This window comes from Fringilla coelebs, assembly GCF_963513975.1.
Source record: "Fringilla coelebs genome assembly, chromosome: 2".
NCBI classification, from domain to species: Eukaryota; Metazoa; Chordata; class Aves; order Passeriformes; family Fringillidae; genus Fringilla; species Fringilla coelebs.
In genome coordinates, this window is record NC_140029.1 from 72196967 (window position 1) to 72216202 (window position 19236).

The 19236-nt window shown below is 35.3% G+C and overlaps 1 protein-coding gene across 5 annotated transcripts in view; it reads right to left on the minus strand.

Annotated features, from left to right (window-relative positions):
• SGCG (sarcoglycan gamma) overlaps positions 1-19236 on the minus strand; it is a 106217-nt gene that overhangs the window by 44090 nt on the left and 42891 nt on the right. For 3 of the 5 annotated variants that reach the window (XM_084226051.1, XM_084226053.1, XM_084226055.1), the window contains one exon: positions 9951-10148. In XM_084226051.1, coding sequence (XP_084082177.1) covers positions 9951-10145 — 195 coding nt within the window. In that variant the 5' untranslated portion in view covers positions 10146-10148. The remainder of the gene's footprint in view (positions 1-9950; positions 10149-19236) is intronic. The other 2 variants (XM_084226052.1, XM_084226054.1) reach the window with 1 other exon arrangement.

Sequence of the window (19236 nt, forward strand, 5' to 3'; positions counted from 1 at the left end):
TTGGGAAGTGCAAACCCAGGGAAATTTAGATTTGGGTTATGTGCATAAATGACTATCTGTGAGGACAAACATAAACTTTGTAACATGCATACAAACAATAAAATTGTGGATTTTATATAATGATCCTCACTTCTATTACCTTTGTGACTGCAAACAATTATTATGTTCTTAGTACTAAGATACTTGAGCATCTTAAGATTGTAAAAGTACTGAATTATGCAGTACAGCGAGATAGGAAAATTCTATTATATCCCTTTTATAACTGGCAAATTGAAGTTCCATGGAATATAAAATAGAGGGATTTAGAATAAACAACCACCCCAATGCTCTGAGATCCAATGCTAAGTTCCATGAAAAGGCAGAGCATAATATTTACACATAATGTTCTCTCAGCAACCACTCTGCTTCTTACATTACCAATTACTTTTTACTGAGTCTTGCAGCTTCCTCAGTGATGAACAAACGTGATGCTTTCTGTTTCAAGGATTTGATTCTGTTCCTATTCAAATAACTGAATAAAAATATTTCTACTGATTTGAGAAAAGGAAGGGACCCAATGTCTATTAGTTAGATGTGGACTGTGATGCAGTTGTGCAACAAGCTATTGCTTAGGGTGGGGGGAAAAAAGTGCTTCATTAAAGACAGGAAATCTATGGCAAGTCTGGATTCTGGTTATCCTGATGCTGGTGACTGTCACTGCTTGAGTTTGCTGGCCCTGAGCTGTAACACACTGTTGTACATACAGATATAGCTGAGACTCACATTTTGTAATTACTCAAAGCCCTCAGTGAGGCAGGGACATAGCTGTACAGCAGGGAAGGATGAAATGGCATCTCTGTAGACAGCAATCAGGTTTTATTGCTGCGAGGAGTTGACTAGCGTGGAAACTGCTGGCAGCTGCCAAACTCTTGTGTACCAAAGATGCAACTTAGCATTAGTGTTCACACAGGTGTGACCAATTTTCATTTCAGAACTGCCTGACTTATTCTAACTGCAGCAACAGGATGTCTTCAACTATAGTAGAAACATTTTTTCATAATTTGAAAATGCTCCCAAGCAGGTAAGTGCTTGAAGAAAGAGACAAAGCCTTCTACCACAAAAGTTCAGTCTCTGATACCTCATAAAAGCTCATCAAAAGACTACTTGATTGAGAAGTCCTAGTCTAAAAGACATTTCCCATCTGGCTTTTCAGTGAATTATCTACATAGGGATACTTCAGACCAGGTGAAATGAATAGCCACCACTGCAGAATTCTAGGTAAGATGCACTGCATTGTGGAACATCTGGATGGGAGGACCATCTCTTATCATTCTCTTAGACTCTAAACGCAGACTCCAGACTACTAGGAGTGGAAAACAAGCAGGTGCAGCTCTAGGGCTCTTGCACTCACAGTGAGTTGCTCTCAGGTAGCTGAGCCTCATGCTGCCTATGGCATATGGAAGCAAAAGAGTATCAGGTGATTTATCTGGGATTTATCTCCCAGGAGTATGACAATGTAGGTCTGCTGCTGTAGGCATGCGGCCCTTAGAAATGAGCATGAGGCATGGGGAACATTCATTCAGTTTAAAAATGAGTATTTCTAGTCACCTAAATTTGATCAATAACTATAGTTTTTATGTTCCTGCCAACACTGAAACTGATACACACTGGCTCACTGTATGTGGTCAGCCACTCTCCATATCGTATGTCATACCATATCACATCATATCATCACTGTCTCTGTACCTTCTCAGCATTAGACTAAAATGCAGTCCTCAGGCTCCTCTGCATGAGAGAAATTGAACTTCTGCTCTGTGTATCAGCTAAGAGCTGCAAGGGAAGATGTGTATTTTCTCCTTTTGGGGAGAGATCAAATACTGGAAAGACAGGCTGACCCATATGTTAGCACAGTTACACCAAAAAAATTCTCAAAGTTGATTTGAACATTAGTTTGAACACATATTCAATTCAAATCAAGTAGCTTCTGTCTCAGGAGTTAAAAACATGTTTGATTTGCAGTATCTGCTCCCTGAATATTCAAGTTTTCCATATATTAAAAGTCCACACACGCTGTGGTGGCTGAATGAAACCAGTAATGATATTAACTTCAGAGTAGAAAGGATACAGCCTTTCCACTCAGTTAAATCCTTTTCTTTCTTGTAGGATCCTTACATCCTCCTTCCAGGCCAGATCAGGGAAAGACCTTGGCAAGTTCAGACCAAGACATCACTTGCTGTGCCCCAAAGCTAGTTAAATTAATGGCTTTATAGATCCAGCTTGCACTGCAGTACTTCTTGCAGCAATTACTATTTAGAGAACTTGCTTTGCAAACAAGAGTGTACTGTTTCATTGAGATAATAGGACTGTGGGTAGAGATTGTTAAAGAGCAATCAGCAAAACAGGATTGGTAATGAATCTGATGAAACTCTCTGTTTGACTTACAATATCAATTTTGGAGCCAAGTACGTGCTTTGTATAATAACATTACTGATGCCTCATCTCATTTTCAGTTGCAAGGACTCTATTTGCTGGGCTCAGACAGAGGTTATCTGACTCATCTGCTTAGATGACAGTGGAGTAATTTCAGTCAAAGGCAATGGTCAAATCAGAGCCCTTGGCAACAGCAAGGACTCCTGGTATAGAAGTTAGTCTCACCTGGCTTAGGGCTAGGTACAATCAAAACAGCATTTGCGGACAAGAGTGAAAAGTGGGTAGATAATATTTCGAGATTTAGAAAAGTAGATGGCCACTTTGAATTCAACATATTTGTAAGAGAACTGCTACGAATTGCACAAATTTTCAAACCACTGATGTTTGCTTATTTTTATAACATTTCTTTCATAAAATAGGATTCATACTTAAGATGCATATTTTCAAGATATTTTCAGGTCCTCTTTTATCTTTGTTCTGATACACGGAATAACAAACTTCCTTAAAGTATTAATTAAAACAGGTGTTACTCAAGAGGAAAGAATATATTCTTCAAACGGATTCAGTTTTAGCTTCATTTCCTTCTTCAGCAAAGATCAAATTCTGTCTTTGGTTCTGTACTGCACAGATATTAAAAAAATGTCATTACATCTGGCATTACATCTACTGTGTTAGAAAAACTGACTATGAAGAAACAGACTTCTACTCCCACTGCTACATGTATTTATTCAGGAATTAGGTTTTTATAAGTTGGGTAATTAATTTTATTATATTAACATTTGCAATTATGCAACTTAGCTTAAGAAATGGAATTAAGTATTTTCCTGTGGTTTGCAAAGGTTGTCAAAAGGGTTTTCTTAAATCCACTTCTTAAACTTGCATGTACACTCTAATCTCACTGTACTCAGATTTTTTATAACTCTTTATCAATATTATAAAGTATTTCAAGATTACACTTAAGTGTTCCTCCACAACCATTTACATACACACAATTTAATTAATAATATAATTCAGAATAATCACATGCTTTAAAAAAATATATTTAAATGAACATGTGTCACTACTAAAAAGTCTTTCTTTGGCAACAGCTTTCTGCAGTAAGTATCTCAGTATCTTTCTATTCAATTATTATTCTTTGCATAAAATATTTAAATATTTGTCTGATAGAGACAGTGGGAATGATTGGAGGCAAACTGTTTTTAACTTAACAGAAAGGTTGCAAAATACAGCTGTTTAGGATTATTCAGAATAGAAACTATGGCATGTTCATATTCCGACATGAAAGTTTGGATGATCATTTATGAAAAATTCAATAATTTATTTTATTTAAGTATTAAGGTAATGCAACATTCTCAAAATGGCAACTAATTCCATGGAGGACCCACTGCTAATCACAAAATGCATGGAAAGGCTGTACAAGTTCACTAATGTATGTCTTTGGTGAAGGAGATCTCTTGCTCTAAGTGTTCTTTACTGTACCTTTTCATTGCTGTCTGCTCTGGTTTTAGGTGCTCCAAATGGTTGAGCATCTCCAACTTAACAAGGTATGCTATTACACAGTCTATTAAGTCTCACTGTCAGAAAGTATTAACTGATTTTCAGTTAAAATTTTGCTTTCTTAATTCATCACATTCCTAGTTTCATATTTCTGTATTTCCTTAATTCCCTATATCTTCAGTGCCTGAGTTCATCAAGTGCTTGAATAGTTTACACAAGTATTTTATTAAAAAATCAGTTTTTTATTTTAAAGCACATATTCTATTTATAGATTTAGAGCAGCAACATTATCAGCCAACTAATATATATATATAGTAAGATTATAAATAGTTTGCCTTTCAACACGTCTTATTAAATGAACTATCAACAAATTACTATTGCCTTACAGAAAACTTTGAAAAATAATAAAAAAATAATTTTTAATGCTTTACCTATATTAACTTTTAATTGGAACCCCAGAAGTTTAGAAGGGTGCTATTTCTGTGATAAAAGTTTCTGAGAATGGCTACATGGGTAGTGTACTCCCTAATTAAAAGTAGGCCAAAAGAAGAAAACACCTGTCAATATCTAGAAAACCCTCTATGTTTTTGTACAACTGTGGCAATTGCCCTATTTATTCCAGTGCCATAAATTTATGTGCATAATGGAGAAAGTAAAAGCCCACAATCTATCTTAAATGTGCAGAAACCCTTCCAGTTCTCATTGCCTTTGTCTCTACGTTCAGCTGAGGTGCAGGCACAAGAGCAGGCCAAACATTTATCCTGTTCTTAGGAAGAACCATGCTTAGGATATGCATTGCTGGACTGGACATTGGACACTGACTGACTTGGCTTTCCACAGACCAAGTTACTCCCTGTCATGATAAGGTGACCTGGGGGTTATTCTAAGGCTTAGAGTTAGGACTTGACTTTCTTCTTGTTAGACTTAAACCCACGTAAGGTTTGATATGGATGGCAGGAGAGTTTGAGATTGAGCTCTCAGTTTGAATTTGAATTATGATTGATTAGCAGTGCATCTAAAGCCATAAAAACCTGTCTACTTCTCTTACACTGTGCTTACATTTTTTGTCAGAGGAAACTCCACAGAAGAAAGGCAACTAGTTATCCTGGTAAACACTGTAGTTGCATTACTATCTGTCCTTATCAAAATGAAATACAGCGCAATCTTCCTTTCTTAGTCCAGGAGATCATGATAGCTGGGGCATTCACTAAAATCCATGGAAAACATGGGTGTCTCCATCAGAGGCCAAAAAAATTTAGAAATAATCTTTGGCACACAACTGTTCCTGGTGTTATAATAATGTGGCAAAACCTAAATAATACAATAACTGAATTAATGAGGGGTTTCTGAAAAAGATTTGCTAGAGCATCAGGAATTTTTTCAGCATCAGGTGGATTTTTTCACACCCGAGTTCAAGAGACCTAGAATGACAATCCTGGCCTGGAGCTAGTGTGACCTCCAGCCTGAGCCTTGGAAGTTTTGAATGGTACCCCCACACTGATATAACCTGCTAATTCAGTGAGCAAGCATGCTGTCACCCCCTCCAAGTCATTAAGTTTTTGCAAAGGACAAGAGCCAGGACAAGACAACTACAATGCTTATTACTGCCCTCCATGCAGCCCACAACACATCAGCATCTACCTTCTAAGCCCAACTACCCAGGCAGTTTACTTTTTATTCTAATCTGTTTGTCTATGGCTCTAATAACCTCATATCCTGGCTACTCATGGCTGTAATATCCTAACTAGGGTACAGGAATATTGTGGGAGAGAGTCAGAAGCCTTGCTGAAGTCAAGGTAAATGATATATTGTGTCCTTCCATCATCTATAATTCCAGACATTTTATCATAAAATGGCAATTGGATTGGTCAGGCATCTTCACCCTTTTTATAAAAACTAGCGCAACACTTGCATTCCCCCAGCCATCAAGGATCTCCCCAGCCTCCAAAATTTTTCAAACACTGTAGAGGGTGACTCTGCAAGAGAATCAGTTCTCTCTGCACCAATGGATGCACAACATTTGCCCTTTGTAATTCTTAACTGAAGCTGAGCTTTGGCGTTCCTGACACAGAAAGCCTGACACATTTCCTGGCTCAGACATTGTTTAAAAATTTCTTCTTTGTAGCCTTTATATGCTTCCAACTCTTCTATACTACTTTTTCACTGAAGCTCCATCACAAGTAACCTGCCCAGCTAAGCCAGAAAATTTGTCTAATTAAGTATCAGGACTGATCCTTCCTACTTTGGAGGATACAGTCCTTAAACTTGATTAAACTTTTCTGGGTAACTTTACCCTTCAGATCTGGCTCCCATGGGATCCTGTGAGCAGCAGATCAGCTGTGTGTCATCTTTAATTGTCCTCTTCAGAAGTTGTTGCTGACACCCTCAAGAAATCTTCACTGTTTCCATACTGCCACACTTGTCTTTCAGCAGATAGAGACATGGAAGGTCCTCTCTCTCAGACCTAATGGATCCTTCAGAATTGTCCACAGGACCTCTGACATCCTTGCAGCCTTAAACCCCTTAAGATTCTTAGTTTTCTAAACTCTTAAAACTAGCAGTCCCCTTCAGTGCTCAGAAAGTCTCATTAAGTTAAAAACAGAATCTGAAATTTCCATTACATGCAAAATGTGATATATTGTCCAGGGGAAAAAAACCAACCCTTTTTCAAACTGATTTTCGTGCAAAAATAATGGTATTTTTAAAATTACTCTATTTTACCATATTCACCAAACTCAAGGCATAATTATTTGAATGCCTTCTCTGAAACAGCTGAATATAATGAATTCACAGGTTTCTTCGCTTATTCCCACAAAAAAACTTAGACCCTGTCCCTCTGAAATCCAAGAGAGACAAGGAAAAAAAAAACGAATGAGTCACAGCTGATACCTTTGAATTAACGTGCATGATTTGGAGATTCCCATATGCTTTTTAATTGGGCAGCATGAGAAAAGGGATAGATTCTCTGTTCAGGTTGTTCTCTTTTAGTCTAGCTTTTATGAAATAAAATGAAGTGAAATGAAATGAAACAATGAAATTCTGTTCCATTTAGTCATCTACATTTGATGCCAAAGGCCTCTCAAACAACAGAGCTTAGAAAAGTTTCTGTCTTTCATCATTCCAATTCGTAAAAGGAGATCAAACTCTATTCATCTTGCAGCATATCTATGTCTGGTTCATGTCCTCCTTTATCAGCTTAGCTTCTTTGCCAGTATTTATCACACTGTCTGGTTTTATGGGGGTTAAGGCAGGACATGTGTGCATAGATTAATTCAATGCTTCAAGCTCTGTTCATAATTTCATTATTATTTTAATTTGGATCTCTGAATAGACATCGCATGTGATTTTTGTATACTGCAAGCTATTACTTAATGCAAGAGTCAAGGATGCTTTATAGAAAAAGAGAACACTTTTTATACAACTAAAGAAACTTTGATGTCTAAATAACCAGTTTGTCAGCTGAGTGGGCTTATGAAAGGGCTGTGCTACGGAATCATGTCAATCTATCACTAAAGCACCAACACCCCTATTATTGAAAAACTGTTTTCCTTATAAAATTATATACTGCAGTCATATTATGCTTGAAGTTTTCCTTCAGCATAAACTCTCTTCAGGACTCTACTATAAAAATATATTTAAAAATGTTTGCAACATTTTTTTTCTAAGTATGTTTATCAGCCTTAGTGAGAATACAACTTGTTTCTTGTATTATTTTACAGAGAAAAAAGCTGTTAAATAACTAATTTGCTATCAATATTTAAATATTGTTAAAAGTGACATTTTTAAGAGTGATCCCAAAGAATTTTTTTAAAACTAGGACCAAATGCTGTTAAAATATGAGCTAAAAATACAATAGCTATTATGAATATTAAACATAGTTGTATAGTCTCTACACAGTATACCTAGAATACAGTTCATAAATATAAGTGTTATCACAGTTGACATATTAATATTCGCTAAATAACTGACGATTGCATATAGGATAATATTTCACAATTACTTTTAAACTCTTCCCAATCATGGGAATTCTTAATTGGATAAGTATAATATATGTCAATCAACTAATTTCCTACACAGCAAATACTTGTCAAGCTTGGAACTCACAAATCATAATTCTGACACTATACTGATACTTTTCTTTTCAAACAGCAACAAAATACTTGGAGAAATAAATGCTTAATTCCATCATGAAAAGGGTTTTATGATAGTATTGGTATTTCTTATAACTGTTACACTAATTCTTCATAATTGATGTTTCCTTTGACACAGGAAAGAACTGTGATGCTTCAATTATATGCTTACAGACTTTGAACATACACTAAACATCCTTCTTAGACTCAGTGGCTAGCAGTGCTTCTCAGTAGTTCTCTGGGTGAGATTTCTGGCATCCTCAGAGTTACTTTTTGTCTTGAGAGACTTACTCTATTAAAACAACACCCAGTAAAAGAAGTTCTCTCCTCTTAACAACATCACATTCACTTTTGCTGAGGATTGTGACATACATGTGCACTTTGTACAAATGTATTTACAGTTGGAATTTATCTGAATTTCAGTATTTCCCTAAAATTATCCCAAATTAATGAAGGCATTACAGGTAAGTCACTATCCAATTGGGCACGTCAGGCATACATATTCTTTAACACAGAATTTGGAAACTCCTTCTAATTGTGGCATTCACAGCCCTTTCACTCTGTGGAAGGATGTAAACCCACACTGCTAGAGCTGTTACTCCACTGCTCTTACTGCAAAGCAGAAGGACACTGTCCCTCAGCAGACCAAAAGGAACTGTAGTACCACACAGGAACTACAAGGAGATGGGCATATCTATAAGTAGACTTTCTGATGTTATTTTTTTTAAATCCTCACTGGTATCAGAGAAGAAATACCCAGGCTCATATGTAGAAATCAAATCAACATAAAATATTTTTTAAAACTCTGTAAAAATAGAACCCCAAGCCACACAGAAAACAATTATAAGTTTTTCATGTTCTTTGTGATTTATGACACGCAGGCACTAAAAGCATATCTTCCATGTGAGCTGCATAAGAGAAAAATTATATGTGATCTAAGATGTTTTGCACTGTAATCTGTATGACAGTAACAGTGCTGTAAAGAATTCATGTAGGGGAAGACCCTCCACAGGAATTCAAGCACTAAAAACTGTATTAGTAAGTAGGACTGAAAATGAGCATACTTTCTTTTTCGTGAGCATAGAAATATTTATATTAAGATAAAGTGGTCTTCAGTTAGTGACAGAGGTGTAACAACAATAGATAATAATAGATAAACTTTCTTCAGTAGCCAGGGCAGAGCTGTAGAAATTTATTATTATGGTTTTTCTTGTAACAAGTCTATTCAAATCATCTGTGTATCACAACTGCATGTTAGGAGCAAATTAGCTTAGCTTCAATATTCACTGATGCATTTTATTACATGCTGACTAAAGTCGTATCTTGCAGGCTTCTCAAAACTTACCCTTTAATCTACTACATGCAAAATTCCATTATAAATATTAAAATATATATGACAGTGGAAAGTTATTAAGTCTATTTCTGAATTATATAGCTGCTTAGCCTCAAGCATGAAGTAGTGATAATTACCTCCAAGCTGTAATTAATTGGGCAAATAAATTGTTAAATTTTAGATGCTGATAAATAGAAGAATAAGTTAAAAAAACACAGCAGCTGTCAGCAGTATTTTAACTAAGGAATTCTGTATGAGATAAAATTACAGCAAACACATTTATAAACTACCAACGAAACAGAGATTATGAGACAACAGTAAAATACATTCTCATAAAATAGTTAGAATTCACTGCAATCTAAAGCATCAACAACCTCAGTATTTCAAAAATTACATATGAGGAAGTACATTCAAAGACAGATTTTTCTAGCATACTTTCAGCCAAAGTACAAATCACAGTTGAGAAGAAAGAAAAAAGAGCCATCCTATTACCTACAGAGAAGCTGGTTTACATACAAAATAAGTGAAGGGGTGAGGCAGGGAAGAGAAGTCAAGAATGGAAAATTAAAGAGGACACTTACTGGGGAAAACCACATGACTTTAAGAATCCAAATTGTCAAAGAAAAATTCACAACTAGGATGATAAGCAGGAGGAGAACAAACAGGTAGAGACAACGCTTTCTCCAGCCATAGATTCCAATTTTGTAGATATATTCATTCTTCGGCCTCTCTAGGCTCGTGCCTGGTGTCGTTGTCATATATTGTTCACGTACCATCTGCTATGTAAAGAAATAAAAAGAAAGGGAACTGCTTAGTTGCTTCATTTAAGTGACAATATTTATATAAAACTCCAAGGAAAATATAAAGATATAATTGTAACAGCTAAGAACTAGAAACTTTATGAAGTTTTACCTAGAAAGCATTTTCATCCTGCCCTTTTCAACTTACATCTTAGTTTTTGATACACTCAACGTGATGTTTTAATATATGAACAGCATTAACTGTTGTTTTCAGGAGGCTTAAATTTATTTCATCCTCTAAAGAATGGCAAAACTTTCCTCCCATTTGTCATAATATTCTAATTCTCCCATCATACAATCTTTCATGGGATCATATCATAATCTACATCTCACAAGTATGTATCAGCTAGAATGCCATTATATATTAGGCTTCAGAGTATGTATGTAAAGAAATTAAATGATTCTTTATGATGTACAGGAAATAATGATTTCTCAATTAATCAGACATTCACATTTAAAGATATATTATAACAAGATATTATAACATTAAAAACACTGCCTACTGGGTTTAAACAACTTCACTTTATACTATAGTTCTTAAAGAAGCATTGTTTGAATTTAAAGGAATCTTACAAGGTTGTACTTTCCTTAAAACACGAGAATATTCACTAACTTCCACATTTACAGCACACAGACCATCAACCAATTCAAACCATTCATTAAAGCTTACAATTTTCACCAAAAGAATAAGCAGCTGAAGCTGCTGATCAAGAAGAACAGTGGGCAATATGTATCTCATTTACACCGAGCAGAAGAAGCAAAAAATCTCTAACCCAATCGTGGATGTCTGAAACAAAATAGGTATTGCAAAGTCAAGTGCTTCCCATCAGCCAGGTATGTCCACAGGCACCTTACATCCAAAAACTGGTTCCACTTTCCTATAATACAATGCTCCCAAAGGAGAGTGTCTTCAGAAAGGTTTTACACAAGGTCTACTCTCAATTCTGAATTTCCTCCTATCAATGAAATCACCATGCTCTGCTCACACAGCTTTCAAAACATGATCAAAATACATCCTTGCCTCTGTTCAAGTTTCCTACAGAACCATCCTGTGTCTGTAACATGCTTGTGGCTCTCAATTCCAACCCTTATCTTTAGAAAGATGTCATCTTTTGTTCCTTTAGCTTCCTAGCAAGACAGAGAGTGCCATATAAGTTTACAATTGAACAGAAGCCTATGCATTAGCCCCTTGTATATATGCAGCAGTTATCTTATTTCTGCACCAAAAGATTCTGCACTTATTTCTTCCACCAAAAGAAATTAATTTCTTGTTTATTTTTATTCAAAAATGAGAACAAATAATTGGCAGTTCATAAGGCAATTTTTCTTACAGACACTATGGTAAAATATTATATTTTTTTTCTGCTATCAGTCTCAGTTGCTCATAGACTGTGTATAGAAATATTTTCATTGCTGAAAACATTATACCAATTTATTACTGAGGAATTATAGGTTCTGAAATAAATTGGTTTAATCTTAGTGCAAAACATTTACAAGATTTAAAAGATATACAAGATTTACAGATGAACTATGTTTAAAAATATCAGATTATGTATTTTAGTTCTGTGTATTACACAAGCGCATACTACTCATTATAGAATGCTGTTTAAATATAAGCAGTCTTGTCTTTTCTGTTCTCTACCTAATCATGTCTTTTCTGTTTTCTACCTAATTATTGTATAGTAAACCATACAGATGCTTCCCCTCATCTGAAATCCCTGTTACCATGTGCTGCCATAAGATACTCTGACGTTTATACATACAATGGATTCCACAAGATAATTAGACAAACCTTCACCCTTACTTCCACACAGATTTCTTCCCAACACATAACTTACAGAACGGGACGCAGTAACTCTTATCTGGTAACAACCAGGGACAAACTTTGAAAAGGGATCCCTCCTGGTCCTGCTGGACACGGGTGAGTGGTTGGGGTATTGCCGGTTTCTGTGTGGCAAGTACTGACACGTGAATTTGTTTGCATCTCTTCTACGCCCCCTTCATTAGGCAGACTGCTTTGCCTATTCCTTGTGCTGCTGTTCCCTATGCCTGCAAGGTAAATTTTGCAGTAGAGACCATTTGCCAAAGAGTTAATTAATTATAACATTTTCACGGTGTTATGCAGCCTCATTACAGTGGTCTCCAAGGTTGGAATTCATCTCACAACGTTAGATACGAACAATTTAGCCCTGAATATCCAAGCCAGTCAACCTGGACTCCCTTTATGGTTATGGAGATAGGTCTCCCTGATGGGAATTATTTATCTGACTCATGTTAGATGTGAATTTTAGATATCAGATAGACTGCTTAACTTCTCTTCATCAAAAGAGAGAGAGCCTGCAATGACTTTCTCATATGTGTATGCCTATATGTTGCAGACATTTCTACCAGAATGATTTCCAAAAGCATGTAATTTAACAACAAGATAGGATTCTTCCTGTTCTTCTCTGTTCCATTTTTACCCTCTTGTAAAATGTTTATTTAGTAAGTTGAGTGTTTTATACATAATGTATTATGTACTGCTGTTTAATGAGGTGAGGTCAAAATCCATTATGCATTTCAGCAAAAAGCCTATGAGTTTTGTGATTGTTTTCAGCCCTTCAGAAATTCCACAGGGGACATCTCCCAGCACAGCATTGTTCCCTGCATGGATTATTTTTTCCTGACAGAAAACAGTTCTGTTTTTTTCTGAGCATGATTAATACTGCCAAAAATTGCTCTGGTCATAGTAAATAGGCAGTGCTTGCTTAGACAACTGAATGCTCTGAGAAGGATTAAGTTTTTCTCCCTAACATAATATTTCATGATTTTTAAGATATTTAGTGTTCTACCAACACATAATTACAGCAGAAATCCTTTCAGAACTGATACTGTTGGACTGTTTCTTTTGGGAGAATCAACTTTCCATATTACTGACTTGTATATTCACGAGCTAAAATCACACAGGAAAATAATCTCTGACCTGTCTGGAGAAGTCAGACAGAAATCTTTGTAAACCTGGGATGTTTTAGAAAACTGGGCTGAAAGGAAAGCCTTAGATAGGCAGATCTGATAGTTGTATTGTGAAGTCTGCCAAGATTCAAGATAGACTCATAGAACATGAACAACAAGTATTTAGTACTATAATGAGAAACGTGATTTGTAAGTGGGATAACCATGAAACTGGTTGTGTAGGAGCATTCTAAACAGGCTCCAAGAAGGAAGTGGTGACTTAGACACCTGGATGTACACAAGTTAGTTGTGTTAGAAGCAAGAAACCTGCAGAATGCACAATGACTTTGGTAAATGTTATCTTTTTTCTGTTAACTATTGTAACAAGGAAGCAGCACACAGTGACTAAGGGTAAGAAATACTGGCAACCCATAGTGCAGATAAAATGGCAATTGAGTTTCAGAATGAAAATTCTTACATCTTTCAAATGGGCCATGAAAACATCTTATTTGCATCAGGTCAGCAGTACCATAATAAAAAAGCTACTACAAATAAACTACTTAATTGGCAGTGGAATTTCTTGATGTTTCTATTCAATGACCAACACAATCAGCACACTCCCTATGGATTTTTGTAGATTTGGCCATAATTCATGGGATCGAGGTCTATCACAATAGTTAGTTATTTAGAAATATTTTCTAATTGTCGACATCTATTTTACTGGGATCCATTTAAATTCAATTAATTCTTAGCTATTCGCCAATTTAAACCAGACACTGAATGCTAATTAGCCGCCAAAAGATTTTTCACAGATTTTAAATGATAGATAAAACTTGTGATCAACCAGTACACTGCAGATTTTTGACCTCGTGAGATTTCCCATGTGTTCAGACATTGTATGGGTTGCATGTAAGGCATGAAATTCATGTCTGTAATAATACATATGAGCTGCCCATGAAAGACCTGTATGCACTCCACACTTATAATTGTCCTCTAAAAATATATATAATAATGACAGAACATTTCCCTGGCTCTAATGCACCTTTTCCGATGCAAGACTTAGAAACTGGTCTCTGTCATTTGAGTGATTCTGAAGTCCAGGAGATTTTTATATTAATATTAATTGATGAAAGATGTTGAAAAACTGCCTATCACAAATTTTACTGTTGGACTGAGGTTAGTTTGGGCATCAAGTTCAAAACCTATTCTGACAGCTCTGAAATACTCACTTAAGACAGGTAAGTTTATAAACAGTAATTCGAAAACTTATCCTTTAGCCTCCTTAGGAAAGCAAACCTGAGTAAAAGCATGATATTTGTACTGTTTTCAGGAATGACTTATCTGTAGGAAATAATGAAGACAGTATTGAAAAAAAATCAATTAAAATAAGTAATCTCAGTATGTTTCAACTGTAAAAATACATTTTCATTGTTTTTGTTCATAAATGGCTGTTATTTTCATGTAAATAAAACACCCCTTTACACATAGCTCTGAACTGTGTCACTCAAGTACTTTGTCATGTTGTCATAAAGCAACCGATAATAACATACAATTAGAAAACAATTTAAATACAGAACTACTTGGTTAATACCCATAACCAGTGGTAATTCCATTAATAATTATGTAATTATTAGCATTTATATTTTCAGAAAAAAGCTTAGCATTCAATAAAACCTTTTCAAATCGGAGTTCAGAAGAACTGGTGAGGTTTCATGATGAAATTTGCACCACTGCTGCTTGTACTATGCACATTCTTCTTCACAAACAGTCATCAGTACATCTACTCTTTCCTCTGGTTCTGGTTTTGGCCAGGACAAGGTTAATTTTTTGCAGCAGCTGGAAGGAGACATTGTTGAAGTGGTGTGTCCAGGACCCTGATGTTTTTCTATACCCCAGCAGGTCATTGCCAGGGGTGGGGAAGAAGAGACTCTGTCTTCTGAGGAAAAGGGCATTCCTTTCAGTGGAAAAACACGTTTGGAAGAACTGATGGGTATTTTTTTATTGTTGCAGGCTTCCCATGCAAGTAATTTCTTTGTGCTATACCTTCTCTTGGTAATGTTGTTGCTTTTACTGTTCCTTTTCTTATTTTATTGCTGTTTCCAGCAAACAGTTCTTATCTCAGCCCATGATCCTTGCCTTTTGTGCTTCCAATTGGAGGGGAGGGGGAGCCAGTGGTAGCATGGTTTTGACAGGAATACTGAATTGGAGAACACCCACTATCCCTAAACAAGACATCACTTTAGACAAAGTATGTTCTTTCACATGCAAGAAAATTCACAGTAGTTGTGGGCATGAAAGAGGTCATAGTGCTAAACAAAAACAGTACAGTGAAAAGACCATTTCCATATCTTTAAATTCTTGTGCCATTGTATACAAACTGAAAACAAATTAAACAACCTGTCAGCTGAAGAAAGTGAGAACTACTTTTATGATCTGCATACAGTATCTTCATGGAATATTATGTTCATTTTTTGTGTGTGTTGTACTGGGCTAGGTGGGTATTATTATAGTATGAACACCAGAAGTACCCCATGGCTTCACACTTTAGTGCATTCAGGCATGCACACTTTTGTCTTTGTGAGCACAGAAGCAGACCAATGATTAACCAACAGCAAAGAGGTACTGTTGGAGTATCTTCCTGAAAGATGAAAGACAGTTTAGGCAATCCTGCTGTTCAGAGAAAAAGATGAGAAACCTCTGGAATCCATGTGGAAAAGCTTTCAGGACAAAACCAGAAAGACAGGGAAAAATCAAACACTCATAATTAGGTGAAAATTTTATAATTCCTTTCAGACATTCCATCATATTGTATTTAATCTTGCCCAACCTTGCTCTGTTGAAATTTTTGTGTTATATAGCATATTACAGTTTGAATTGTAAACTAGTGTCATCAGCTGAAAAGAGCTGGATCCCTGCAGTATAATTTGTGGAAACCAGTGAAGAAATTTATATGGCCTAGTTAACTGTTTGCATACCCTGAAATGCACATTTGCATAATAACTATGACATGGTCACAATTAACAGCTTTGCACATTTTTAAGTAGAGCTGAAAGGCAGTCACTGACAGCACAAGATTAAACATAAATATTAATGACATAATTATCAATATTATATAAATATATGCACATTGCTATTAGAACATATTAATATTAATAAATTATGCTACATAAATATTTTTGTCTAATATGCCTATTCCTGAATCTCATTTACAGTAATTTTTTTAAACCTTGTTTTCTATCTTTCAGTTATATTTATTTTCCTCCTTTAAAAATTCCAAAAATATTAATCAAATAAGAAAAAAAAATAAAATCATGTTACTCACACCAGAATTAAAATACCACAGAGAAGAAGAGAGAAAAGGGCAGTCTGTACAGCCATTGTTTTCATTTAACAATTAAAGACTGAGAACGATTAATTGTTAAGATCTTTTAAGTGTTTCCTTACTAACTGTTCTTTGTGTAATGAACTTTCATAGTTTCAGTGTGTAAAACACTGTCTTGTCTGTCATTCAGTGTTCTTCAACAGGGTTTATTACCACAAAGACATTTTAAAACATCAAACCTGCAACAGGTAACTAATCTCTTCTTACTAGTACAGTTTTTATTCTTCAACCCCTTTCAGAAGACGATATCTCATGGGCCTTGAGAAGAGGATAAAAATGTGACAGTGAACAATTTGCTTTAATTAACCTAATTATGAAATAAATTTTGCCCACTAAAGTCCAACACACTTTTTCCCCAGTAGTAGCTGCTCTTCAACCTGATTTATTTTTTGCTTGAAGGACCACAAGTACACCAGATACATAATGTACTGCCATGAATATCAGAACAGAAATCATTGTAGTCTTCTGGCTGTGAGGTTTCTCTTTCTGAAGCACAAGCCAGAGTTGATTAATTCCCCTAGATCACTCTTTTTCTTTAATTGTGCATTTAAGAAAGTGTTTCTAACTAAGTTAGGTATGAACTTTAACTGCCTGTGTTTGTATGGGCAAGTCTTTAAAGAAGTAGCATGAGCTCTGTGGCACCAGCTCAGGTAGAAGAAAGGAAAATATTATTATGCAAGGAATGCTGAGAGCCATCATGTTCTTATGGAAAGGCTAGGACAATCACCCTTCTTTGTCTCCTTACAGTTTAATAAAAATCCTGTCTTTATGAAAAAAAAGAACCATGTGCATTTAATCTCCTTATGAAGGCCTTTCTCACTAAGAAGGACAAAATAAACACACAGGGATGTCTTGAGGATTTAATAAATTTTCCTACTCTAATTTATAAAATGATAGTTTGAAAGAATTATAAAATTACTTAACACTGCATCCTCTCTTATTCTGATCATGTGATCCTTCCAGGTGTCAAAGGGCTTTTCTTCAGGTGAAAGTGGAAGGTTTCCCTTGGGGTTGTCATTCCTTGCAAGTAATAAAGGTTTACAAAGCAATCCATGTATAATCTGACACTTCAAGGAGACAAATGAAGAGAAGGTGGCTGTCAAATTTGCAGAACTTTTGCTATAATCTACCACAGGCAGTTTTTGTTCACTAGCATTTTAGTTCTTCCATTCAGTGACAGCTAAATGATTTCCTTGTTCAGAAGAGATGTGCACATTACACTGTATGCAGATAAAGCCTTTCCATTCAGTCCTTGTTATAGTTAATTACTGTAAAAGTCTGGCATTGAATTCTGAAGGTCATTAGCAAGTAACATGGTGACCAAAATTCTGAATAAAACATCAAACTATAGAATTTTGCAAAATTTCATATACACAAAATCTAATACCAAACAAGGATGTGATAGCTACAGACTACAGTATATAAATTGTGTTATCTAATGTGATCTATCCCAGATTTCCAATATTTTATTATTACTAAAAAATTTAATTAAGTCAGGCAAGACACAAATCAGTTGAAATAAGACGTTAAACATCACAATTAAAACCACATATTTAATCAGAGCAAGACTTAGCAACATCTTGCTGTGTATCCACCTACCCAAGGAAGTCAACCATACTTGAGGAATACTAAGACTATAAAATCCCTCTGTGGAGAACAAGAATGCCATGTGTTATAGAATTTCAAATAATCTTCTTAGAGAAAACTTACTGCTTTTATAAAAGGGGATAATTCCTTATTTGAAATATAAAATGTTTATCAGCTTGTACAGAGGAATTGTTTTACATCACAAAGTAGCTCTACAGGGCTATATAAGGAAAATGTATGTTTTACTTAGATTTACATGAAGGCCAAAAAATATGTCATTATAACTGAAAAAAAATCTGGAATGTGCACTGATATTTATAGATTAATTTTTCTTAATTCCCTGCTATAGTCTTTTCATTAACAACTCCAAATGGTAAATTATATGAAATTTCTAGCAAAGATAAAACATATTGTGCTCTTTAGAGACATATTTCTGTTTTGTATTGGAAATTTGAAGACTGGCAAATGAAGACACTTAATGAAATTCAAATTTTTACTCTTGATACCATATTTTTACAGCACAAGCTGTTGTGCCTGTAAAAGCAATTTATCCAGACCTGCTAGAAAGCACTGGACAGAAAATAACATGTGAGTCTGCTGTTCATTTCCAGGACTGCTCTACAGAAGTATTCTTGTATTCTCAATTGTATATTAAACTCTCTACTGTCCTTCAGAGAAAAACTCTTTCACTTAGTTTTACAATATCATCAGCAAGTCCAGAAAATCACAGCACTTGAGAGACAGCCACAGAAAATACGTATTTTTAAGATATTGCCTTTGCTCTTAAACAAAAGCTGTTTTTCACATTGCATTACAATGGACTATGGAGATATCCACAATACCTTTGGAAGTTCTAAGCTTATTGGAAATGATTCAGCTCAATGGCTGTAACTTAAAACATCCTTCCCCAAGTGCTTGCAAACATCTGATAGTCTCTGTTTGCTTACTCTACATTTTACTTATAAGAGACTCATCCTTTACAATCCCTTTATAACTATTTCTAAACACAACAAAGGTTATATTTTGGCTTAAACTGACATTATTGCTCTTTTGTTTATTCAAAAGATGAAGATAGGGATAATCTGCCTGGGAGTACACTCTGACAATGACAAAATACTTCCTGTTTGAATATAAAAATTAATAGGAATTGCATAATATTTGAAGATT